Source organism: Coffea arabica, chromosome 7c (genome assembly GCF_036785885.1).
Source record: "Coffea arabica cultivar ET-39 chromosome 7c, Coffea Arabica ET-39 HiFi, whole genome shotgun sequence".
In the NCBI taxonomy this organism is placed as follows: Eukaryota; Viridiplantae; Streptophyta; class Magnoliopsida; order Gentianales; family Rubiaceae; genus Coffea; species Coffea arabica.
In genome coordinates, this window is record NC_092322.1 from 5058443 (window position 1) to 5080959 (window position 22517).

At 38.7% G+C, this 22517-nt stretch overlaps 3 protein-coding genes, 1 long non-coding RNA gene and 2 other non-coding genes across 6 annotated transcripts; 4 read left to right on the plus strand and 2 right to left on the minus strand.

Annotated features, from left to right (window-relative positions):
* Positions 1 to 4349: 4349 nt before the first annotated feature.
* On the plus strand, positions 4350 to 5054 carry LOC113698942 (uncharacterized). Its single transcript, XM_027218921.2, has one exon. The coding sequence runs from the start codon at positions 4350 to 4352 to the stop codon at positions 5052 to 5054; it is 705 nt and encodes a 234-aa protein (XP_027074722.2).
* A 4039-nt stretch (positions 5055 to 9093) lies between these two features.
* LOC113698412 (uncharacterized) lies at positions 9094 to 13143 on the minus strand. Its single transcript, XM_027218227.2, has 2 exons — positions 12768 to 13143; positions 9094 to 10231 (listed from the first exon to the last, which is right to left on the minus strand). The coding sequence occupies exons 1-2, from the start codon at positions 12954 to 12956 to the stop codon at positions 9746 to 9748; spliced, it is 675 nt and encodes a 224-aa protein (XP_027074028.1). The 5' UTR covers positions 12957 to 13143; the 3' UTR covers positions 9094 to 9745.
* Positions 10752 to 16587, plus strand: LOC140010401 (uncharacterized). Its single transcript, XR_011817684.1, has 2 exons — positions 10752 to 11268; positions 13613 to 16587. It is a non-coding gene; the product is annotated as an uncharacterized lncRNA (long non-coding RNA).
* On the plus strand, positions 15205 to 15300 carry LOC113700233 (small nucleolar RNA snoR126). The gene has a single exon (XR_003450577.1). It is a non-coding gene; the product is annotated as a small nucleolar RNA snoR126 (small nucleolar RNA).
* On the plus strand, positions 15401 to 15489 carry LOC113700232 (small nucleolar RNA snoR8a). The gene has a single exon (XR_003450576.1). It is a non-coding gene; the product is annotated as a small nucleolar RNA snoR8a (small nucleolar RNA).
* Positions 16383 to 20880, minus strand: LOC113697940 (growth-regulating factor 1-like). Its single transcript, XM_027217565.2, has 4 exons — positions 20203 to 20880; positions 19154 to 19378; positions 17910 to 18264; positions 16383 to 17480 (listed from the first exon to the last, which is right to left on the minus strand). The coding sequence occupies exons 1-4, from the start codon at positions 20576 to 20578 to the stop codon at positions 16667 to 16669; spliced, it is 1770 nt and encodes a 589-aa protein (XP_027073366.2). The 5' UTR covers positions 20579 to 20880; the 3' UTR covers positions 16383 to 16666.
* Between the last annotated feature and the right edge of the window lie 1637 nt (positions 20881 to 22517).

Below are 22517 nucleotides of genomic sequence, written 5' to 3' on the forward strand. Positions count from 1 at the left end.
CAGAATAGTACTTTTCTGCTGGTACCTCTTAACGAGGAGAAGAAAGATGCAGGTAGTCCAGGTGCATGCAAAAGACAGATGAAAAGAAGTCTAATCATGTGAAATTTGCTACTCCTACTAAAGTGAGGGGCCAAAATCACCAGCTTCTGCCGCCCAAAGTTTGACGTTAAACATCTAGAAATGAGATAGTGATGGCCCAACCAAAACTTTTTCCAATATTAATTAGTAGACTAATCACTTTGTTACGTTGATCTGTGAAATCAGTTGTATGTCTCGAATTGACAACACCATCTCAAAGCTAGCAAGGATGCGCCTAACACTCTTTTAATATTGATTAATATTGCCCCCAAGAAATTACAATTAGCGTCCAAGTTATCCCTTTCGTCACTTCTACAAAATATTGGGTGAATTTTGTCTGTTTTTTTTTTAAAAAAAAATTTTGTCATTGTTGTTATTAACAGAGTATACGATTAACAAATAATTTAAACCCAAATTCAGTGCTAGTTATAGCAACCTGCCAATAAAAAAAAAAACAGAGAAAGTAATACCATCTTTTATTTCTAAAATACTTTGTTTTGACTGCGTCGCATTATGTACCATTTGCTAACCTCCAAATCTTCTACCTTTGGTTCAAATTTAAATCAAATGGAGGAAATCTAAAGATATTTATATATTGATAGATCTCAACAACACGGTTTTCTATATTTACTTATCTTTCAGGAGCATATTTATGCACTTGCTCATGATCCTAGTTTAAACCGACTGATTTTATTAGAAAATCTAGTTTATGATAATAAATCCAGTTTCCTAATTGTGAAATATTTAATTACTCGAATTTATCAACAAAATCATTTTATTACTTTTGCTAATAATTTTAACCAAAATCTATTTTTTTGGTCACAACAAGAATTTATATTCTCAAACAAATATTAGAAGGACTTGCATTTATTATGAAAATTGTATTTTATATACGACTAATATCTTCTTAGAGGGGGAAAAGGGTATTAAAATATCATAGTTCATGATCAATTCGTTCACTATTTCCTTTCTCAGAGAACAAATATTTGTCGGGGGGAAAGGACTTAAATCGAAATAAATATTCGTAGGGACTCAAAGCAAACTCTTTCATATACTTTTTTTTTAACCTAACATTTTGTTTTAGCTATGAAATTGCTTTTAACTAAATAGTCATAAAGCCTCCTTACTACAACTTCTCTCGCAAGTTTGATGAAAATTTTTCTTCGGATTGTTGTTATTCTCATAAGTTTCACAACTCTTAAAAGCGACATGCTCCGTGGTGTAGGCTGCGCTGCCGTATTATATTCTCCATTACTTCCAAAAGTAATTTACTAACTTGTTATTACGTACGCTATACGTAAAGTAATTTACTACTCCTACACAACTTTGTACCAAAAAGAGAAAAAAAATAATAATAATGATAATTAAGGAGGCAGTTGAACTCTTATATCCGCTATGAACCTTTATTTAGTGACAGTATATATCTTTCACATGAAAGCTACTTGCAGTTCATCCAATAAACAACACTAGAATATTCATTCGGGCCATTTTCACTTTCGTCATAATAAGTATAGAAGTGAAGTTTAAAAGCCATGTACAGTATAGTCAGTAGCTAAGCTAAACTAGAGTGTGGAAAAATCAAACAGAGAGAATATTCTTGCGTTGGTTTCAATGAATTAGCTAGGTGACACTGGAATATGCCGAGGTGGACGCCAAGTTGCATACTATAAAGTGCATGGAAGGCCATATGATATCTTATCACCATCGACGCGTCTGTAGGTCAATGGCGTTGTATATTAATCCCTTGACCTGGGAGAGAAATATATGCCAGAGGATGAGATAATAGCAGTAGTGTAAAAGGAGAAATTAATCAAACATTTGCTTCCTTTTTCTGTGTATGGATTAGGAGACTAGGGCTATCAATAAATTGCTTTTGCTTGTCGGCCTCATGGTGATTTGAGCAATCAGCCAGATTAATTAATAGCCAGCTGTTTAGTCCTCATGAATCATGACCATTCTACACCACTGTAGATTCCCATCCTAAATTTTCTAAGCGCTCTAGCTTAATTTAATGAAGAGAAAGTTAGTTAGGTATGATGTTGAACAAACGAACATCCAGATTCTTCAAGGACTTTTAAATTGCTGATAAAGTTCATCCCGATGCTTAATCTGTTGATCATGTTCAGGTTAACTCTCTGTTGAATTAAAGTACTGCGCAAGAAACAGGTGAAGGGCATCTCTGCTATTGAATACTCCATTGCTGGAGAGATGCCATACAGGAGTAAAAAATAGCTTCTCGCAGATCAGCAGTAGCGCAAGAGTAGAAAAACTTATGCTGCCCAATTAAACACACAAAACGTTCTACCCAACCCCATATCATGCGAATTCATCGTATTTATGTATATATGGTAGGTATAGTATAGATGATTGAGCTACACATATACAAACATACATACATACGTGTATATATATGTATATATATAATTCTCAAGAATATGGTGAGCTTCCGGAAGATGGTCACGGCTCCAACTCTATCTGGCAGGGTTAAACAAAAGGCCAGCCAGATGTATAAAATAATTCTCAAGCACGCATCAAACTGGCACTTTGCTATTGTACTTACTGACCTTTTTAATCACCTCAATAAGCTAGCATTATTGCCTTGCCTTTAACACTACTATTAGTTGTTTAATTTTAGATGGCGAGAATGGATAGAAAAGTTTCTGGGTAATGGATACACCTCCTGAACCAGTACGGATTAGTAAACAAAAGAGATTAATTTGGACCAGGCACGGATTAAAAGATGGATAAGGAGTACTCTGCTGCAGATTGCAATCCATCTGATGTTCTCATACATGATCGCTTTTGCAAATGCTTCTTGACGTAACCGTTGCTTATACTTGCAGCAGTTTATGGAAGGTTGCTTGCTACATCTTGTTGCTGTCACAATTCCTATAACATACTTTAATACTACTTATTTATCTCATCAAACTCATATTGTGGCTATTATTTTCTTGGAGTCGATCAACTCCTATTACTGCTTGAGAGATGATAATTTGATTAGATATTATCTGCAACAAGTCCCCTTGCTCCTCCTCTCTATTATGAGGAGTGAAGTGAAGACTTCTTCTTCTTCTTCTTCTTTTTTTTTTTTTAAAAAAAAAATTATATGTTTATTTCTTCTTCCCATAATAATGAACTACTGATTATTCTTTAATTTGTCATCCGTATTATATACTGCTCCTTAATTGTCTAGAAAGAAATTTTACGTATTTTACTACAATTAATACAAAATAAAGTTTAATAATAGGAAATTGCTAAATTCATCACACCGCTCTATCTCAAATGCATGCACAACTTCGATGTATTGATTGATGATGCCTCATAACATTAGTACCAAAATTTGCACAACATTAGTAAATTTAAAAATAAGCTAACATGGGTTTGAAATTTTCCTATTTATAAATAACCTGCTTCCAACTGAGTTATAATCATCATATTTCAAGTGAAGATTGTTCGAAATATTACCAAAAATTTGAGTCATGTATTAAGCATTTTGTGCTCCCATCAAAAGATAAATACACACTAATCCTCTTCTTTTTTTTCTTTTTCTCAGTAACACCGCCATTGAGCCTTGCGTTTGCCATTCATCTAGCCATTGGTCAACTTCCCAAAGATAATTAATCTGAGTTTTTCCACCATAGGAAGGATCGTAGGAGGTCACGAGGGAGCCCAAGATCTGAAACACATAAACAGTTGATGATGACGACTTAAATCTCTCTATTATTATTAATTATTTGAAATACTAAGAGTGGAGTGTTAATCTTAATGTCGCCTGGTTGCACAAAAATGATTGGAGAAGTCGAGGGACGTCACAACTCACAGGGACCAGGAGCCGTGAGCTGAGAACGACCCATCGGCGCGCCAAGCCGAGCCCAAACGAATCAGGCCCCCAAAATCCTCCACGTTGGCACCTCCCTTCCAACACTCCTGCCTCCCCTCACGCTCACCCATCTGTTGCCTGACACGTGTGCCAACAGTGATCCCACCTGTTTTGTTTCTTCATGACTAAGCTGTTGAACGTGTGGGACCCCCAGCTGATGTCACCCCCATGCACTCTTTTAAAAAGCCAAAACGCTACCCCACCCCACTAGTGCCACCTGACTCAAAAGTTTAATGCCTAAACTTGGGCGGCTTTTTTTTTACCAAAATGTCCCTGAGTGGACCACCATACAACCCCTCAGGCTCCTCCTTAAATACGAGCCTCCTAGCTCTCGTTCCTTCCCTTTTCTCCTCCCACCTTTCCTCACTGCTCCATTATTGATTTTCCGGCCATGTTGTCCGCCGACTGTCTGTTCGGAAACCCTTTTCCGGCTTTTGAGAGTGGTTTCCCTCCTTGGGACTGCCAAGAACCACCTTTTGTCTTCCCACAGCACGATGACCCGATTCTTTCCCCACTAGGAGAACTACGAGTAGAAACCCAAGAACCGGTAATTTCTAATTCCGGTTCGGAAACCTACACTCCGCCGCCGCTCGATCCAACCGGACAGGCTATTTCCATTTCGGGTTCAGAAAACTATGATCCAACCCCGCTTGATTCATCTTCCGGTTCGGAGGAACCGAACCAAAACAATAAAAGGCCTTACCCCGGTTCAGATGATACCACGAACCCACCCGTTGATTCTGCCGCAGACGAGCGAAAGCGCAGGCGCATGTTATCGAACCGGGAGTCCGCGAAGAGGTCCCGTATGAGGAAACAGAAACATCTGGAGAACTTGAGGAACCAAGTGAGTCGGCTTAGAATTGGGAACCGGGAACTAGTGAACCGGCTACGTGTTGTTACCCATCACTGCCAACTGGTGAGGACTGACAACGACCGGCTCCGGTCGGAGTCAGTCATCCTCCGGCAACGTCTTTGGGACATACGTCAAGTGTTGCTTGTCCGGCAACTTCAGCAACAGCTGGCTACCTCTGCATGGCCATGCAATAATCTTACGCCGATGAACGATGAAACTATACCGCAACCATTAATCACATGACCTTAAAGAATCATTAAAAACCCGCTTCACATAAAAGCTACTAAAACCGAAGATATGCAAGAACCCCGACACATTTCTCTCTCTGTCTGTCTCTCTCTCTCTCCCCTCTTTTGCTCTCTCTTTCTCTGTAAATTAAAGCTAATAGAAGAGACGGATAGGTGTTACTCTCAAGCTATTTTTAGACCTGGGGGACGTTGGAGAAAAAGGAGTAGGAGTAGGCGCTCTTTTTTCTCTTTCGTTTTTGGGCTACGCCAGCAGAATCATCACTCTGTAGAGAGTTGTCCAATGTCTGGCTATTGCTTATCAGCAAATTATAATAATCGAAAGTCTTCTCATTGAACTTCTCTTGCCTTGCGTATTTCGTACCGTACTGTAGATCCCTGGCTAATCGGGTCTTAATTACAACGTTTTGCAATTCTGTGACTGACCAAAATATCATCGACATCGACTCGTTTGTGACCATCGTATGGCGTTTTTCTCCTAACTTTACTTCTGACAATTGGTGAATAGAACTGGTATGGTATAGCTTCAATTTATATGTTGTCACTATCGCGTGGAAATCGAATACAAATGCTATTGCAGTCACATATTGACGGAGTAACACTGCTCCGACTACAAGGGCTAATGGAATCGGGCAACTCATGGGTGCTATCATTGAAAGGACGCTTTAGCCAAGAAACGATAAAGTTCTTCATAATGATTTTCATTTCATTCGTGAAGAAAGATGCCGATTCACAGGAGGCCATCCAAGTGTATACAATTGCCAATTATTAGCCGTCCTCATCAAGCAAATTAACTATAACTTATTAACACAGCCAGAACAAATGTTCGTCCCAAAATAATTAATCTTGTTTGAGTAACATCACGTCCATGTCCATGAGCTTTAATAGAAAACAAAGTAGCATGACATTAGACAAGGAATATACCAAAGATGGGAATTTGGTTCTTTCTCTGCAAGCAAGTCCGGATGTCAGTATGCTTTTACTTTGGCAAACTTAGTAGGCTTCGAATTATACAGAACTTTAGAAGTGAGATAAAAAGAAAAACCTTATAACTTCATAAAGAGATGCATTACCTTTTTTTTATTTTATTTTAAAAAAAGGAAATAAAATAGGAATGTTACTTAGGCTGCCATTCTTAGCCACTAATTAATTTTTTTGAAGCTATTGCATTCAATGTCCTTATCCTCGTATTTTAGGTATTTTGGACTTTTAGATGCTTTTGCAATTATTAAAAATGTCAAGCAAGCAATACAAGTAAAGATTGGAGCAATTTTCTGTATGTACGTAATTTTTAAAATTACAACAACACTAGAATCCCTTTTTGAATTGAAGGGAAACTCTTAACTAACTCTATAAAGAGATGGATGATATTTTCTTCTTTTTTTTTTTTTAGTCTAAATAGAGATCGAAAAATAGAAAGTTCAATCAGGAAACTTATCATGTCACGGTTACCAGATAATGATGATCTTATATTCAGTTAAAGTGGGTGGTCTTGAAGACACGTCATAATTTATAATTAAGAAAACGGGCTATGTCAGACGTAGTGATTAAGGACGTAATCCAATCAGCCCGTAACACAACAAATGAAAAAGATTGCAATTTTGCACATGTCACCTCCGTTGTAATTCATTTCCATTAACCTAATGCTAATTAAAAAACAATTAACACAAGATGAAGGAAGTATTTATGCTCGACACTAGGAAAGCAATCAAGGACGTATGCAACAACGGACACTCCCCACGTATCAAGACTAATTCCTCGTTTCAACCGCCTATTGCCTTTTGTGCCCCGTGGTGATAAGCATCAAGGCATCGTCCAACGTTCAAAGCGCTTGATGCTATTATGGTCCCAATGCTTTAGTACCAGTATTATGTTTCGGAACACCGTCTTGGAAGTTTCTTAGCTTCAAGTCAAAAGACCTCGTCATAAATCATAATCAGATTGATTTTGCCAATTACCTAAAGAAGTTGCAAAATGTATTCATCGCTCAGCAAATATTTCCCCACAGCACAGCAGGTGGACAAATAATAACAGGAAGATCTAATTTGTACCATTAAATAAATGAAAATTTGTAAATCTAACCAAACACGTTTCTACATTTTGTGCAACTTTTAAAAAAGGCAAAGGTGATACGAGTTTAAGTAGCTTTTAGGAAAATTGATATTGGTATGGCGCAGAATGCATGGCTGTTAGCTTAGGGCTGGTCCGCTGTCTTTTAGGGGTAGGTGAGAGTGGGAACCCAATCTCTCTTTCTTTCTTTCTTTCTTTTTGACAGGAGGGTCTTTGATTGATTACAACTAGTTTATACGAGAAGCCTGCCCCCTCAACAGTCATTATGCTTCTTTTTTCCTTTCTTTCTTTCTAGTTTCAACCGGTCGTTCTGGCTCTTTTGTACTTGGCCTTTAAAAAGCTAATTGTTAAGGGAATCAAGGCGCTGGGACGCTGTCTCTTCCTTTCTTCATCTCTAAGTTAAAAAGATGAAATGTGGGCCTCTCCGAGTTTAAACGTGTCCGAATGAAGTGGGATCCAAAAATTTAACGCCTGTACACGCGTGAATTGCAGGAGGCTGTGGATTAATCTCCAATAATTGCCACTCGACCATCTGCGTCAAGTTGGTTTTTTTTTGTTTAAGCGTACATTTTTCGAGATTCCCAAGTTCTTGGATTTTTTTGGCCAGCCTGCCCAGTTAGTACTAGGACTAGTACTATTTGCCAAAGCAAGAAATTAAGGCTGGCTGCTGGTCCAGATTAATCTTCACTCCTGAACCTGAACCACTCACTCGCTATTCGTTGCTTGAGGTCCAGTCCTTAATTTCAATTCAAAAATTATGCTGACGACAAAGATTAGGAGATGTTGTTATTTATATGTCTATTTAACCGAGTCTGAGGCCGGCGACGAAATGATTGACTTCAGTAATTACTCCTATTGTCAATTTCTTGAAGAATTTCTCAAGGTTTGTCTTTCACTTTCAGAGTACCCCGTCCATTTCCGTCGAAGTTCCCCGATCAGTGATTTGATACGAGCAACGCCGATAATAAAGACCTAGAAGGGTGTAAATAATTTTATTACGTACTTGGTTAATGACCATGGCATCCATCATCCATCTCTTTTATTTTCTTCCCAACAAAAATAATAATATATTTCCCAGGGATCATAGGGTCGCATCTATGAGCTTTCTTCGTAAGAAGAAATATCGACGGTGTCACTTTCCTTACCAACTAACCCTTTGAAAAACAATAATTATCATTACATGCCATGAATCAAAAAGTCCAAAGTCTCCGAGTCCAAGAGAAATCTAACTTATTAATTGGAGCCGAAGAATTGAACTTGCCTGCCAGGCCTACCACTAGAAAACAACAAACTAGTCAACGACATCATTAGGGTTCTGAGCCTTTTTTTTTTTTTTTTCCAGGAAAGATACCGTCGTGTTATCTTCATTTGCGGACAATATCTTACCATATTTCCAACCCAAAAAAAAAAAAACCATACCAAAAATTCGAAGAAAGCGACTTCTTGGAACTCAACTGGGGCAAACATGTTACGCGAACCAGAAACATAAAAAATATTTCGTCAGGACTTTAATCCGAATCTTGTGAACATATCAATATCTGGTTGATCAATCTCTCCTTTTTTTTTTTTTTTGTCCAATCACAAATTTAGATTGAACTGAGGTTGAGATTGACTTTCGGAAACGTTGCACGTGATTTGATTGTGAACTCTTTTGTAGTAGCATCTAATATGCTGCTTGACTTGTCGTTACCTCAAGAACGAGCAGCTTAGAAGCTAAAACCCTCAAGTAACTCTAACCTCGAGGATTGGCAAATGTCAAGAATCATTTTTCAGCGAAGCAACTCAGCAACTTCCTCTCCAACCCCCCCCCCCCCCCCCAAAAAAAAAAAAAAGGAAATATTGCACCGTCAAAATTCAGTACTGTTTTACGTTGTACACCTCTTGGTTTTCTAGTCTCCTGCAGTTGTACGAGGAGAGTGTATGTTGAGGTCTGAAACTTCATGCATGGGAAAATATCAGGCCAGAAGAACCATAGAACATTCAAGCTTCGCATAGATACGGTGAAACCATAAATCGGCATAAAAATCAAAACCATTCAGGACAATTTATGTCACTAATAATTTCTTAAAACCCTCCCAACAACTTACCTAACTCCATATCATAAAAAGTAAAAACATCGTGAGCAGAAAAACGATGATGCACTACATGAGTGATCATGGTTAGACCGTCTTTGCAACATATAAATATTACTACTACAAAAGAAGATCTTTACTCTTTATCAAAGGATCCTCCACAGTCGCATTCAGATTCAGACCCACCAACATGGTCACCATGCTACAAAAGACATATTTATTTACTAGAAATCCCATGTCTTTTAGCATTGGAGGAAGCAGGACTAATAACGCACCGCTCATATGCACCAGAAAATGGACTCTGCCGTGCTAAAATGGATTAACAATGATGGATGAACGCAAGCGCATGCATGTCAACAGTTGTCGGCAACTGGAGAAATGTCAAAGGAGATGGCGCTCGAGAACTAGAGGGTTCCTAGAGGTGTCACTAGCTCGCGACTGGGGCAGTGCAATCACTTTTATACCCTTTCAGTGATTTCAAAGGGTTCGACAGCATATAAGCTCCCAACAAAAGAAGCAAAATTGAAGAATCCAAGCCTCTGCTCTCTCATATGATTTTGATCTTCTTTGCTACCTCAGCAGCTTTCTGATCAGGTGTCAACGTTAGATATGCTTTCTTATCACCACTGGGCATGACCAATGTATTTACTTTCTCGGTCTGAATCTTAAACATCTTCTTGGCAGCTGCCTTTATGTTATTCTTGTCAGCACGTTTATCCACGACAAAAGTTAGAGTGTTGTTTTCTATCATCTCTCGCATCGTCAAATCAGTAATTAAGGGATATTTGACAATCTGGAAATGGTCAAGCATGACTTTTTGGGCTGCACTACTGCTAAGACATTTGGGATTTCTTTCCTTCCTAGACAACCTTGGCCGACTAGGTTCAGCCAATTGTTGAACATTCTTACCTCCCTCGGCATCTGAGCTGGATCTTGCTGCAGCTCTCAAAGCATGCTTCCAAGATTGGGGCCCCTTCGTAAAATAAGCTTCAGTATTAATAGCAACATTCCAGCTCTCAGACTCAGTGGGAAGCTGCACAGCGGTGTCTAGGGTCAATGTGCGAATAAAAACATTGAGTGTGTTTGGATACCCAATTATCCCAAATAATATTTCGCTTGCATCATAAACACATTTTTCAACTCACATTTTTATATTCCCAACCACCTTTTTATCTCACATACATCACATCACAAAAAGTACTACAGTAATTATTCCAAATAATATTTCAAATAATACCCTATCCAAACAAACTTGTCTTGACAAAGTTGCTTCAACAATCTACCTACGGATTCTTTAAAAGGAGGGCGGGTGATATTTGCCACAAAATCTCAATATAAACAGCCGTGATAAAAGTCAATCAAATGATGATTAACATGAAACTTGAGAGCAAAGAGAGCCTTCAAAAGGTCATCCAATCTCATGAAATAAGAGCAGCAAATATCCAAATGAAAAAAGTTTGTTGAGCTGTCACACAAGACAAAAGTTGCTAATCCAATCATATTCTTACTCAAATAAAGAAATTCTTCATCATTGTATAATTTAAAACCTCTGTTTCTCGCACCAAATTCTGGCCAAAAGGTAAGGACAGAGGCTTGTCATTGAAGTTATGAATTTTTTAACTACTTCGCATGTCAATTCTAAGAAGGAAGTTTAAACGTCTAACAATTACTTCAGAATAGCAGCAGAGTATATTCTTTGATAGAATATCAATTTCCATATTTGGATTTAAGTGGCCTGTTAAATAGTGGGAAATTCTTGTCTTAGAGCTTGAAATCCATGAATCATTAAGTCAAGAATGAAGGGTCTTAAGTAAAAAATCCACGACTCATGTGGTCTTAAGTCAAAAATGAAGGGCTCCAAGTAATCATTAAGATGGGGGGACACTCTTGTTGCAAGCATTCCATCATTTGTGATCGCTAATCATGTCAACAATGTTCCAAACATTGATGCATTGGGCTGTAACCCAGAAGACTTTGTCTGCATCAACGATAAGCCAAATAATTTAAAGGAAGATAAGCTCAATGCAGAATGCATCAAGGTGCCAATTGCTTAATCCCATGGAGAAGATGGTAAGTTGCAATCTCCCTCCAACATATCTTAATTCCTAAGTAATTGCTGTCATTTTAATCAGCCATTTACACAATGAATAAACAAGAACAGTTGCAAAAGTTAAATTAAGAAACATGAAAAGAGCCAATGAATTAAACAGCAGCAGTAGATAACATTGTGAGAGCAAACAGGGGATCCCAGTAAACCCACTCAGTGTCGTAGTATTGCATGACAAACTGAAGAAAACGACTATTCCCTATGGATGTCTAACATCGCCACTCAGAATGTTATACTCATATGTGAAAATGATAATTTCTGCAGCATGCAAATTGTCCTCAAGCTCACATCATTTTTGCTTAAAGCCAGCATCTTCAGATTATAAACAGCTATTGCAGCTCTTGGTGGTGATCTTCCAAATTAATATCACGCCAGGAGGGGGAAGGGGGCAGATAAGGACTGTTAATTGCAAATTTGCTAATTTTTTTTTCCACAGTTAAATTTTCATTCATCAAAAATAAACCATACGTCCCACGGAAAGAACTTTCTATAACTCGTCCAAATTGTCATTGAAGTTTCACCTGAAAAATTTTTGTACATAAGGGGATCACATCTCATCAGTTCCGGTACTAGTGTGCGGAACCCTGGGTTGGTACCTATCGCATCACTCTGACCATGCGACAGACCGCTAGATCATTATGCCAGTGATGCACAGTAACTGAGAAATGGAAAAGCTTCACTTGCTCTGCTTGGCCCCTAATCCTCCATTACCGCTGGTTTATTCCTAAAAGATCATGAATGTTGTAGCAGGTGTTGGCAAAACATCAACAAATGGCTTTTAAGATCTTGTAGGACATAAATCTAAGATCTGTAGGTAAAAGGTTAAACCTCACTTGGAGAACACTGCACTCATTCAACTCTTCATAATCTAAATAGATTGCACCAATCCCCAGCTTAACATCTTTCTTTCTAAATAATCCATCCAAAACAACTCTTCCCTTTGTCTGGATAACTCTAATTTTTTGCATTGTGGTGCTCAAGAAAACATGTGACTACAGTTTCAAGACATTTCAACAAGATAGAGAAGGTAAACGAGCGAAAGGGACAGAAACCATGTCTCCTTAAACCCTTCAACATCTCGTAACCTGAACACTTGGGCCAATGGTGTATGTCATCACTCGGGGTTACACCATTTTTCCCCCTTTTTCTTTGCAGAATAGGTAAACTCATATTAATGATTCCCCCATTCATTTCTGATTCCCACTATTTCTTTATTTTTCTTTTCTTTTTTGGCCAAAAAAAAAAAAACCAACTAGGGAAGGAAGTTAATCCGTCGTAGTTGGCTTCATATAAATCATGTTTAAACAGTAATATACTAATATCAGCTAGCGGCTACGATCACACACGACACGATTGAGATGGAACCAACCAAATATGGCGAAAAAATGATCTTGAATATGTAAATGAATGCAGATGCAGATAGATAACTTAAAAAGGTAATGAAAATAAAAGATTAGCTCACCAACTTAGCTTGATTAGCGTTAATCGTCAAAGAACGGAACTTTAAAATCAAACACATTTGAGGCGGTGGAGTAGTTGTACCGGTAATTGGTTTCGAGGCAATGAAACTGAGACCCTTTTGCCGACTGCGGGTGACCATGCTTGAGGGAGCAACAGCCACCGGAGAAACCATTGCAGTAGGCAAAGCCATAATCTTTTTTTTTATTTATTTATTTTCAAAGGATTATAGCATCGGACAGCCAGGCAGGGGACGCAGACCCAGGTTTACAGGGCTTTTGAGAGGAGAGATCGAGCAGAGTTTGAACTTTGAAGCACTAAACCCCAGAGCACGGGGGTACAGAACATTAGACACCTGTGCTTTTCTATTTTCTATCTATTATTTTCTTCTCCTTTTTTATAATTCTTTGTATACGCCCTTTTGGGCTTTGGCCCTCTCGAGTTGTAAGCTTTGGCAGCCCACCTAGGAATAGTTATGTGATTAACGGAACCTTAGAATAAAAACTCTTCGGAGATTCAAGTGCATTAGATTAGAGATTCATAATCCAATCCTCAACATGATCATCATCATCCACTTAATAATACATAATATTTGATTGATCATTCTACATCGATAATGTAAACATTAGGACTTTATTCGACCAAGTTTAAGAACACATTTATATTGCTTCTCGTAAATTCTCTCCTAGCAATTACTTAATCTAAAAGTAAATACGACCTCACTTTATGCTCTGCATGCATTAATGCTCTGTCTGAAATCCTTACCTCGCCTGGCACCTACCATTTCTACCCCGAGGGAGGGGAGGAAGATCAACCAATCTAACCAAATTACCCTCTTTCACATCGCAGGTCCCCTTGCACGAGAGTATGATGCTTTGATTTCTATTCTTGATGGATCCGATGTATTTCTTAATTCTGCTTGGATCTCCGAGGCTTGTGACATTTTTGGTGCATTCCTTGATGGCTGCAGCGAAAGGGTCGTCTTGGCGCCTTCCCCATAGGCCTTTCGTTGAAGGACTTCGACCTGGTGGCTGAGTCATTCGTGGCGGAGGAGAAATCTTCATGTCATAATTATCAGCGTAGCACCCCATCATATTCAGGGGGCTCTGAAAATGAGAAGAAAGTGATTTTTGTAAAGGCGGCTGAATCCGAGGACCGGCGGTCTTGTTTTGGCAGCCGGGACTAAACTTGGAAATCCCCGGCTTTTCTTCCCAGGAAAATGGCACGCTGCCCACTGATTCTGAATAAGACTGAGATTTCCTGTGAATCATTTTCAGTCTAAAACTTGGAAGACATAGGAGTCCTATGATAGGACTATGATGATAGAAATTGTTAATTTTCTTGCAATGCTGCTGCTTGTTAGTTAGCGAGGATATTACAAGTACAAATTAACTGCATGCGGTAGACTGCCTTTTCCCATAATGGTGGACTCCTTCAGATCAAGAAAGCGAAACGTGAATGGACTCCAATGAAATATGTGGTTTTTGCTTTCGAAATTATCAAGCATGCCAGCGGTTAAAGAAGGAGAAGAGGAGACGAGAGAGATCCAATTCCATAAATAACTTGCAAATGAAATAATCCATCAATGAGTAAGTTGATGAAAACACAAAACGGTTGGTGCAGCAGTGGTTGTATTAACCAAGGTACAAAAAACGAAATGATTTTGCACATGACTTCCGAGGTCCCTTGCTTCTGGAGACAACAAACAAGTATCAACTCGAGAATCTGTGGACAGTAACCAGTCTAATAAGGAAAAGATTTTGCCATCAGTATTAGTTTTGGTCTGCGGCCTGCTTCCACTGCAAGTGTTACTGATTGTCTCGATTGACCATTGCTGCAGCTGCACCTTACAAGACTCTCAGACACTGACTTGTTCCCTTTCATATATCCCAACCGGAACTCTTTATCCGCACCCCAATCGATTGATGCTTACTTCTTGATGTAGTGGCAAGTAACAACCAGTGTAGGTTAGGTTATTCAAACAAAGTACACCCCATACTAACGGATTTTTCTAAAACTAGTGCAGGTTAGGTTTAACTAATGGGTTGGTAGCAAAATTTGCAGCTCGATGCATGTCATGATCAAGTACAAAATCAGGAATCCCCAGCAAATGTCATGATCGTTGATCAATTTTAGTAATTCTGTCAAAGACGCCAAACTTCCCAAGGAAATGATTGCAAGGGCGACATGTTGACAGGGCCCAGTATTTTCGGCCCGCTTATCCCGAGTAACTTCGGGCCGAGCCCATTACCATCGAAGGCCCCTTTTTTGTCGCCTCTAGGGTTTTGCTCTCCCCCTCGCTGGTAGTAGTATATAAGCAGCAAATAAGCAGTCGACGGAGGTGGGAGTCGAGGACTTTTGCAGAATTAGCGGACATCAGCTATTTTAATTTCTAATCATTATACATAAACGATTTATTGATATCTGGGGCGTTGTGATGGGGGCAATGAAGATTGAAATCGTTTCTCGATGCTGAGTTGGTTGATTACTCGACCATTGTTTTTCTTTGATGACCGATTTGTGCGTGTCTGAGCTCCCGCTTTACTCATGTCCCTTTATGATGCTATGAGCTTAATTCTTTTTTTTTGTTTTTTTATTGATTTTGTGGAAGATGGATAGCAAGTAAGAGGAAATGGGATGTTGGCAGTGATTAGAATGCATAATTCCTCGTTCTGAATGCCAGAGGCATGAGAGACTCAATCTTACACCCATAGAATCTGAGCCACACGCCCACCTCTTGCCGCTATCCATCTCCATCATCTTCTTTTACGAGTTTTACTCCGTTATCTCTTACGTTTATTTAATCTTTGTTATTATGCTATTGAACCGTAAAAGGTACGCGACGACGGTAAATAATTCCCATCTGTTTGTTGTTAAGGGGGAAAATGGGTATAGGTTTGCTATTGAACGTTCAGGAAATTCTGGGATGATTTGCAAATGAATATTCTGGTCTTATAGATTTTTTTTTTTTTTTTTTGGGTCCATCACTTGGGAGATTTAATGTATGAATAAATTAAGCAGCTACAAATCCCTGTTACATCTTGCAGCGAAATATTAGAAATATAAAGAGGGCAAGATTCAAAAACTACAGAAGGTGATGTAGCAGCACAACACTTTCAGATTGTTATGTGATTTTAAGCTTTTTAGATTGTCGGCGGCAAATTGGCTATGTTCTCTGTTTGGGAGCGCTGGGAAGGTCCCTCCCAAACACAAGAACAACCGGTCATCTGTTCCGCGGACACAAACAAGTGAAATTACACGCAGGCATATGATGTTACGCTCCCCAATACTTGCCTACAACAGTCTCCCGTGACCTTTAACCTTTCGCAGCACATCCCTTGTCTCTCCATTGGAAGTCGATTAAAGATTGTTGCCTGTCCAGCCGCCTGCCAATGCATAAATTTCAGTATGTTTGGTAACAGCAACAAGAGATTGCGTGATTCTTACAGAAGCTGTCCACAATAATTCAATAATTCTTGATGATTCTGACTTTACACCCTGTTTATGAACTAAGAAGCTGACGTGAGGTCGGTTCTTGTGACCATACTACACAGGATATTCGTCTCAGATATTGAAAGCTTCATCAGATAAAACCATTTCTAATATTACTGAATCAGTATGAAAACATAACAGCAAGCAGCCACCATAAGATAACAAGGAACGAGGTAATATCAGAATGTAATCAGTTGATGATACAATACAGGTGCCTACAATTGAATACTGGGTTCAGATGAGCAACAAGTCTCTGCTTCAAATTAATTGCACACCATAATAAAGGGAAAAAGAAGACCCCCCCGGGGGGGGGGGGGGGGGGGGAGAGAAAAGAACTGAAAATAAATTTCTGATCAACATGAAGTACAACAAACTTCCTGAAGTCCACCTCCATCTACTCTTATGGGGGCATCACATGGATGGAATAGATGTTGAATGTGCAAGAGTTGAACCAAGAATATCATCGCAGAGGGTCGCACCTTCAGGAGCTTTCTTGTTGTCAGTTCTTGGGCTACTCCCCGAGCTGCTATTTGAAAGAGAGACGAAAGTTGACTTCTGTAGCACCCCAGTAGGAGAGCATCCCATCTGAGGGCTATTATCCCAGACATCTGTCATGAGGTTCAGAGTAGATGAGCTCTTGAAACCTCCTGCGTTGCTAGAAGTGCTATTCAAAACCTCTCCCAGCGGCCCACCTAAAATTGAATTTCCCCAAGAAGCTGGTAGCCAGTTTGCCTGCTTTTGGTTCTGCCCAACGACGTCCTTAGTCACGCTCAATCCCATCTGGATAGGGTCAATCTCACGAGCTAACCTTAGGGGAGAAAGAGTTGGTTTATCCTGCCGAGGAGATCTTGAAGATGAAGAAAAATCTGAGGTAGACATGGGGATCGACATCGACAGCTGTGTCCAGTCTGATTTCAGTTCTTCAGGCCAGGAAATAGAGGCACGATGAGATTGATCCTTGGGACATTTATCAATAAAATGCCGAAGCAGATGTTGGTTCGGTGTCTCATGGTCATTGAAGCCTAATAGAGAATCAGAGGTTTTAGAACTCATCCTGGAGCATCTTTGAGAAGGATTAAGAAGGGAATCAGGGGAGACAACTCCAAATTCAGTCTGAGAGGATCCCCCAAATATGGCATGCTGCTTTTGAATGGAGAATGGCGAGTCTTTGGATTTCAAGTTGATGGAATCTCCTGCGGCGGAGAGGCCATGAAGATCTTGCATCCTGCCATACGCATTGCCTTTAGTTCAGCACAGGAAAGAGAACATAGACACGTGGCTTTCTTTCATGTCCAACTGGTTATATCACGAGTAGGAGGCTAGCAAGGAAGGGACTACAAAGAATTATAACACAAACAGAGAAATCTAGAGCTTCCAGCATGCTCTTACTTCATATTGCCTAGGAGTCTAGGACAAACCATGGACTTGTGACTAGCAAATCACAGCAGATCCACCATGGTGAAGTATCTCAACTTGTTTCCCAGGACTACTCAGATTTGTAACACCAAAGCAATCAGCTTGATTTTATGGTAAAGAAGAAGGGACAAAGCAATTAAGTGCACGAGCAGTACACTATCGTACAGTCTCACAAAACTTGAAATGAACTGATGATTTGAAATAGATAACAGTATCTGAAAATGGCTGTATAGCTTACCTGCTCACAAGATGTTCAGTTGAAGCATTATCAGCACGGGTGTGCAGATTCTTAAAAGAGTGGTGTACAGCACCAAGGCTGTTGGAGGCGCTGCTGCTGGACATCACCGATGCTGATGAAGATGAAGCAATCGGTGCCACCTTTGAAGCAGTGGATCCAGAGACAGCATGGCCATTCTGGCCTTCCACAGGCTTTCTTGAACGATGGCGGCCCCTGTTGATGTGTCTTTCACAGTATTTTTGGTCAGGAACAGCATCTCTTGAGCACCGCCATTTCTTTCCATCTGTTCGACGGCACCTCCCAGGCTCGGGATCAGTGCTGCCAGCAAAACCTAGATGGAAAGAACCCCATCCCACTGTACACACAAGGAGAAAAATGAATACCAAAAAAAAGAAAAGAAAAGCAAAACCGAAAAGAGACGGTTATCTCCTGAATGGGATTCAGAAAGTAACGACTATTGACATCACATCAAGCATGTGTTACATGGTAATTTATCTTATACTCTTAAACAATTAGGGATTAGAATGAAATTTTGTCTGAGATACACTAACTAATGCATGTAAAGACATCAATAGAATGCAAATAAGGTTCTTGAGAATTGTCTAAGCGTCAAAGGGCCAAAAGAACTGATGCTACTAGTTACAGAATTGCACAAATTACATCCTAGCATATTTTATACAACCCTGCTGCTTCTTCATTCTTCCTAACAAAAGTTTCTCCACTCTTCTCTCCACCAATCTGGCCAGCCCATCACTTCTCCCAACTATGGTGTTGGAGTTGCGAGATGAGAATTGCAAGTTGGTGTCGGTGAAGGAGTGGAATTTGAAGCAGGGGGTGATATTGGTGAGTAAGTGGGAGGAGATGGTGAGTAATATCATGAGGTGACATTGGAGAACGAGGGGCAGTGGTCATCTGTCTTGGTGGTGGCATTGGGGGTGGCAGAGGTGGATACCATTCGTTTAGAGGTGGCGGCAGCAGTACTGTAAGGCAAACAGTCAGGCACCTGTTGAGTAGATACTGCCTTAAATTTGCTGCCAAATGCCTGCCTAAGTTTTCTAAAGAAATTGATAGTCGGATATCCATTTTGGAGTAGCTTTTTGGCATTAAAGTTGAGTTCCAAGAAATTCGTTTCGCTATCTTTGGAACACTAATTAAATTATCTTTTATTTTCTGTTAAGAAATACAACATTTGTATAAATAACCCAGTTCATTCAGGCTAGTAAGTAAGAAGAGGACAGTCTTACACGAACTGGAGCCATAGGATCCAGAAGACAAGCTGGAAAAGGCACATGGGTTGAAAGATTTTCTAAGAGGGATGAGCAAGTGTGAAGGAACTGGGACATTTGCAATAATGTATTTGTAGATCAAAGCCTGATGCTCCAGCTCCATCCACTGAGAGGGAGTGAAGGGGCCTCTGAACTTAGCAAATGGCCCACGCATGCCCTCAGTCGACTTTTCCGTAGCATAACCTGAATCACAAAAAGGCCAAGTATAAATTGTTCAAGTCCTCGAATGGTTGAAAAGGAGAAGCTCAAAGCCAAAAAGCGAAAAGAAAAGAAAAAAGGGAAAGACAAAAATATCAATTGAAGTGACAACACTAAGTTAAGAAATTTTGAAAATGATGCTAACCAAGACCCAAAACAATTTCAATTTGATCTCTAAAAGCATATGGTATTTCTAATGAATGCTTCTCATTTAGATGAGAGAAGGGAATTAAGGAAAAGAATAAAAGAGGGGACGTTGAGAATGACAGGAAAGGAGCGTAATCTAATAAAGTCTGTTTTCTGCAAAGTCGTATTTGTGGATTCGTGCCCCTTACATGAACATTAAGGACTTTTATTAGCAGCAATTCGTCATTTTTCACACATACCAGTACCAATCAATAACCAGGTAAAAAACTTATCACAAAGTAATCATATAACGAGAAAGACATGCGTTTTGGTAAAACCACATAGTCATTAGTAAAAGGCAGAAAAAGAAAAACGAAAATAACCTTTCTCTTTTCTTGACAAGACATGGGAAAAATCTACAAATCTCATTAGTATGATACTAGTCCCTGAAAAGACCAATAATTTGTCCAATGAAACAGAAAACACAATCCAAGCAAACCCAATCAACCTTTTACGAAAATTAACGTTAGCCCCAACATCTAAATCTTCAAAACCCAACTGTGTACGATTAAAAACTGATTATCTAAACCCACCCACCTACCTAACAGACATGAAATGACAAAAATAATACCTTTGTTTAGCAACGAAAAATGGAAGAAACCAAAAAAGGGCCCTTGGCATACCTGAAGTTCTTGGACAAAGGGGGTCTGGTGGGGCGATAAAGAATGGAAAAGCTGAGGTTTTGGAGGCATCTTCATCACTAAAATAAGGAACTTGGGACTGAGATGAGAAACTGATCATAGTCTGTCCATTATTCCCAGGGAGACCTGAACCAGATCTCAGCAAAGCAGGGCTTTGGCCTTGTGAAAAGATGCAAAATTCATTAGCCCTAGCAGATTTAGACACCCTCAAACTCTCCTGAATAGAACCAGATCTCTCAGTTTTGAGCACCCCAGATCCTCCTCTCTTTTCTAGACTGATCCCAAATGGCTCTGAACCAGCACCATTGCATGAAGCATCCCCACCTACACCTTCAGTTGTTATCACCCCAAAATCCATTCTTCAAAATAAGTAGAGTGTAGTGATAATCAACAAACGGGTTCAATCTAAAACCTCCGCGAAGCATATCATATCAGGAGTTGAACTGAAGTTTAGTAGTAGTAGTAGTAGAGTCGAGTGTCAAGTGAGCCACAAGCTTAAAGCAGCAAGCAAAGGGAAAAAAATGGATACTAATGAATAGCAATAAATTGGAAAGAGAGAAATAGAGATGGGAAGAGGGGAGAGCGGGCGAGAGGAGAAGACAAGTACAGAGGACTAGTACCAAAGACTCTCTCTGCATCTCGGACATATTAAGCACAAATTTATCTACTTTTGTCTCCCAAGGGGGAGATGAGGTGTGTTAGTTGATTAGTTCTGGATGAGATTTATTAGTTGGTTAATACTGAGATTTATTAGTAGTAAACAACAGTAGTGGTACTATTTAGTTTTAAATTTCTGGTTCCAAATAGAATTTTATGTCGCTTTTTGTTTTGGTATTAATAACCTTAAAATGGCATTGTTCTCAAAATTTTTCCTAAATGTGTTTCTCAGTTAAAATCAACTCTTTGATCTAATGGTTATTGACTACTTCTGTTAATTGGTTGGCTGGTTTATATGGAAAACTATGCGGTGAAAAACAATAAACAAACAAGTTTAAAGCAACTTCCTGAAGAAGTAAATTTAAAGTATATTAGCAGGGTGTTCATTGATCAGTTACTAAAATTCAATTAATTTTGATACAATCTATTTCCAAAGCCTACTTGTCCCTTAAAAGAAATCAGTTATTAAAATTCAATTAATTAGTTACATTAACGAACTTTCCGTGCATTTAGTTTATCAAAAAATAACTGATTTATTCAAAACTTATGTGCACCTTAAGAGGAACAAAATAAAGACCAAAAGCTAAAAGTTAAAAGGGAAAATGACATGTTTCATCTTTCACATTTCGTAAAAATATTCTTTCGTCTCTCATATTTAAAACGAAGCAAATTGCTCCTCCACATTTTAAAATCCAAGCTTTTACATCCTAGAAATAAACTCTCAGTTATGAATCAAACCATCTAACAACTCGGTTACAAAATTTGGGGGTAGAATTGGTAGATCACTCGCAAAAACATATTTTCAACAAATAAATTAAAGCAATTAAAAAATCTTAATTAAAACCCATTTGTTTCTTCAAAAGAACGAAAGCTCTCAAGCACTAAACCCTTAGTGCAACAAATTTGAGGAATATGTCTAAGGGTTTAGTGCTTGAGAGCTTTAGCACTATTTCGTTCTTTTGAAGAATCAAATGGGTTTTAATTAGATTTTTTAATTGTTTTAATTTATTTATTGGAAATATGTTTTTGCAAGTGATCTATCAATTCTATCCCCAGAATTTGTAAACGGGTTGTTAGATAGTTTGATTCACAACTGAGAGTTTATTTTTAGGATATAAAAGTTTGGGTTTTTAAATGTAAAGGACCAATTTGCTTCGTTTTAAATGCGATGGACGAAAAGAATATTTTTACGAAATGTGAGAGATGAAACATGTCATTTTCTCAAGTTAAAATGTAAAATTAAAAGTACACAGAGTTATGAATTATCGATTCAATATTCGACTATTATTTTGTTCGTGCATTAGCATGGAATATTTTTTTTATTGTGATTAATTATGAATGAACACAAGGCTTAAATAAAACCATTAACAATATCTATATATTATTCATATTTATATTTAAAAAATATTATACTACAAATATGGAACTATCCTATTAGTCTTTAGAAACTTTTATACATAAATTTATTATAATGTGATAATATTCATTAGCAAGTATAATTCATTAAAAAAGAGAGAAATAACGGGAATTATTTGAGATCGTAATTAATTCTTATCATATACTCTTGTTCATTTTCATTTAAAGACAAAGGCAAATACAATAATCTACTTTTACATGAATGGTTTATTACGATCTATCAA

Excerpts from the sequence above, each read along its gene's own strand:
- LOC113697940 (XM_027217565.2), bottom strand. The coding sequence starts at position 20,578 with ATGGATTTTGGGGTGATAACAACTGAAGGTGTAGGTGGGGATGCTTCA. Across the intron at positions 18,265-19,153 it reads ATCCTATGGCTCCAGTTCGT|TGGGATGGGGTTCTTTCCAT; the intron begins GTAAGACTGTCC and ends TTGTGTGTACAG. Across the intron at positions 17,481-17,909 it reads ACTGAACATCTTGTGAGCAG|GATGCAAGATCTTCATGGCC; the intron begins GTAAGCTATACA and ends TGCGTATGGCAG.
- LOC113698942 (XM_027218921.2), top strand. The coding sequence starts at position 4,350 with ATGTTGTCCGCCGACTGTCTGTTCGGAAACCCTTTTCCGGCTTTTGAG.
- LOC113698412 (XM_027218227.2), bottom strand. The coding sequence starts at position 12,956 with ATGGCTTTGCCTACTGCAATGGTTTCTCCGGTGGCTGTTGCTCCCTCA. Across the intron at positions 10,232-12,767 it reads ACGCTAATCAAGCTAAGTTG|CTTCCCACTGAGTCTGAGAG; the intron begins GTGAGCTAATCT and ends ACCGCTGTGCAG.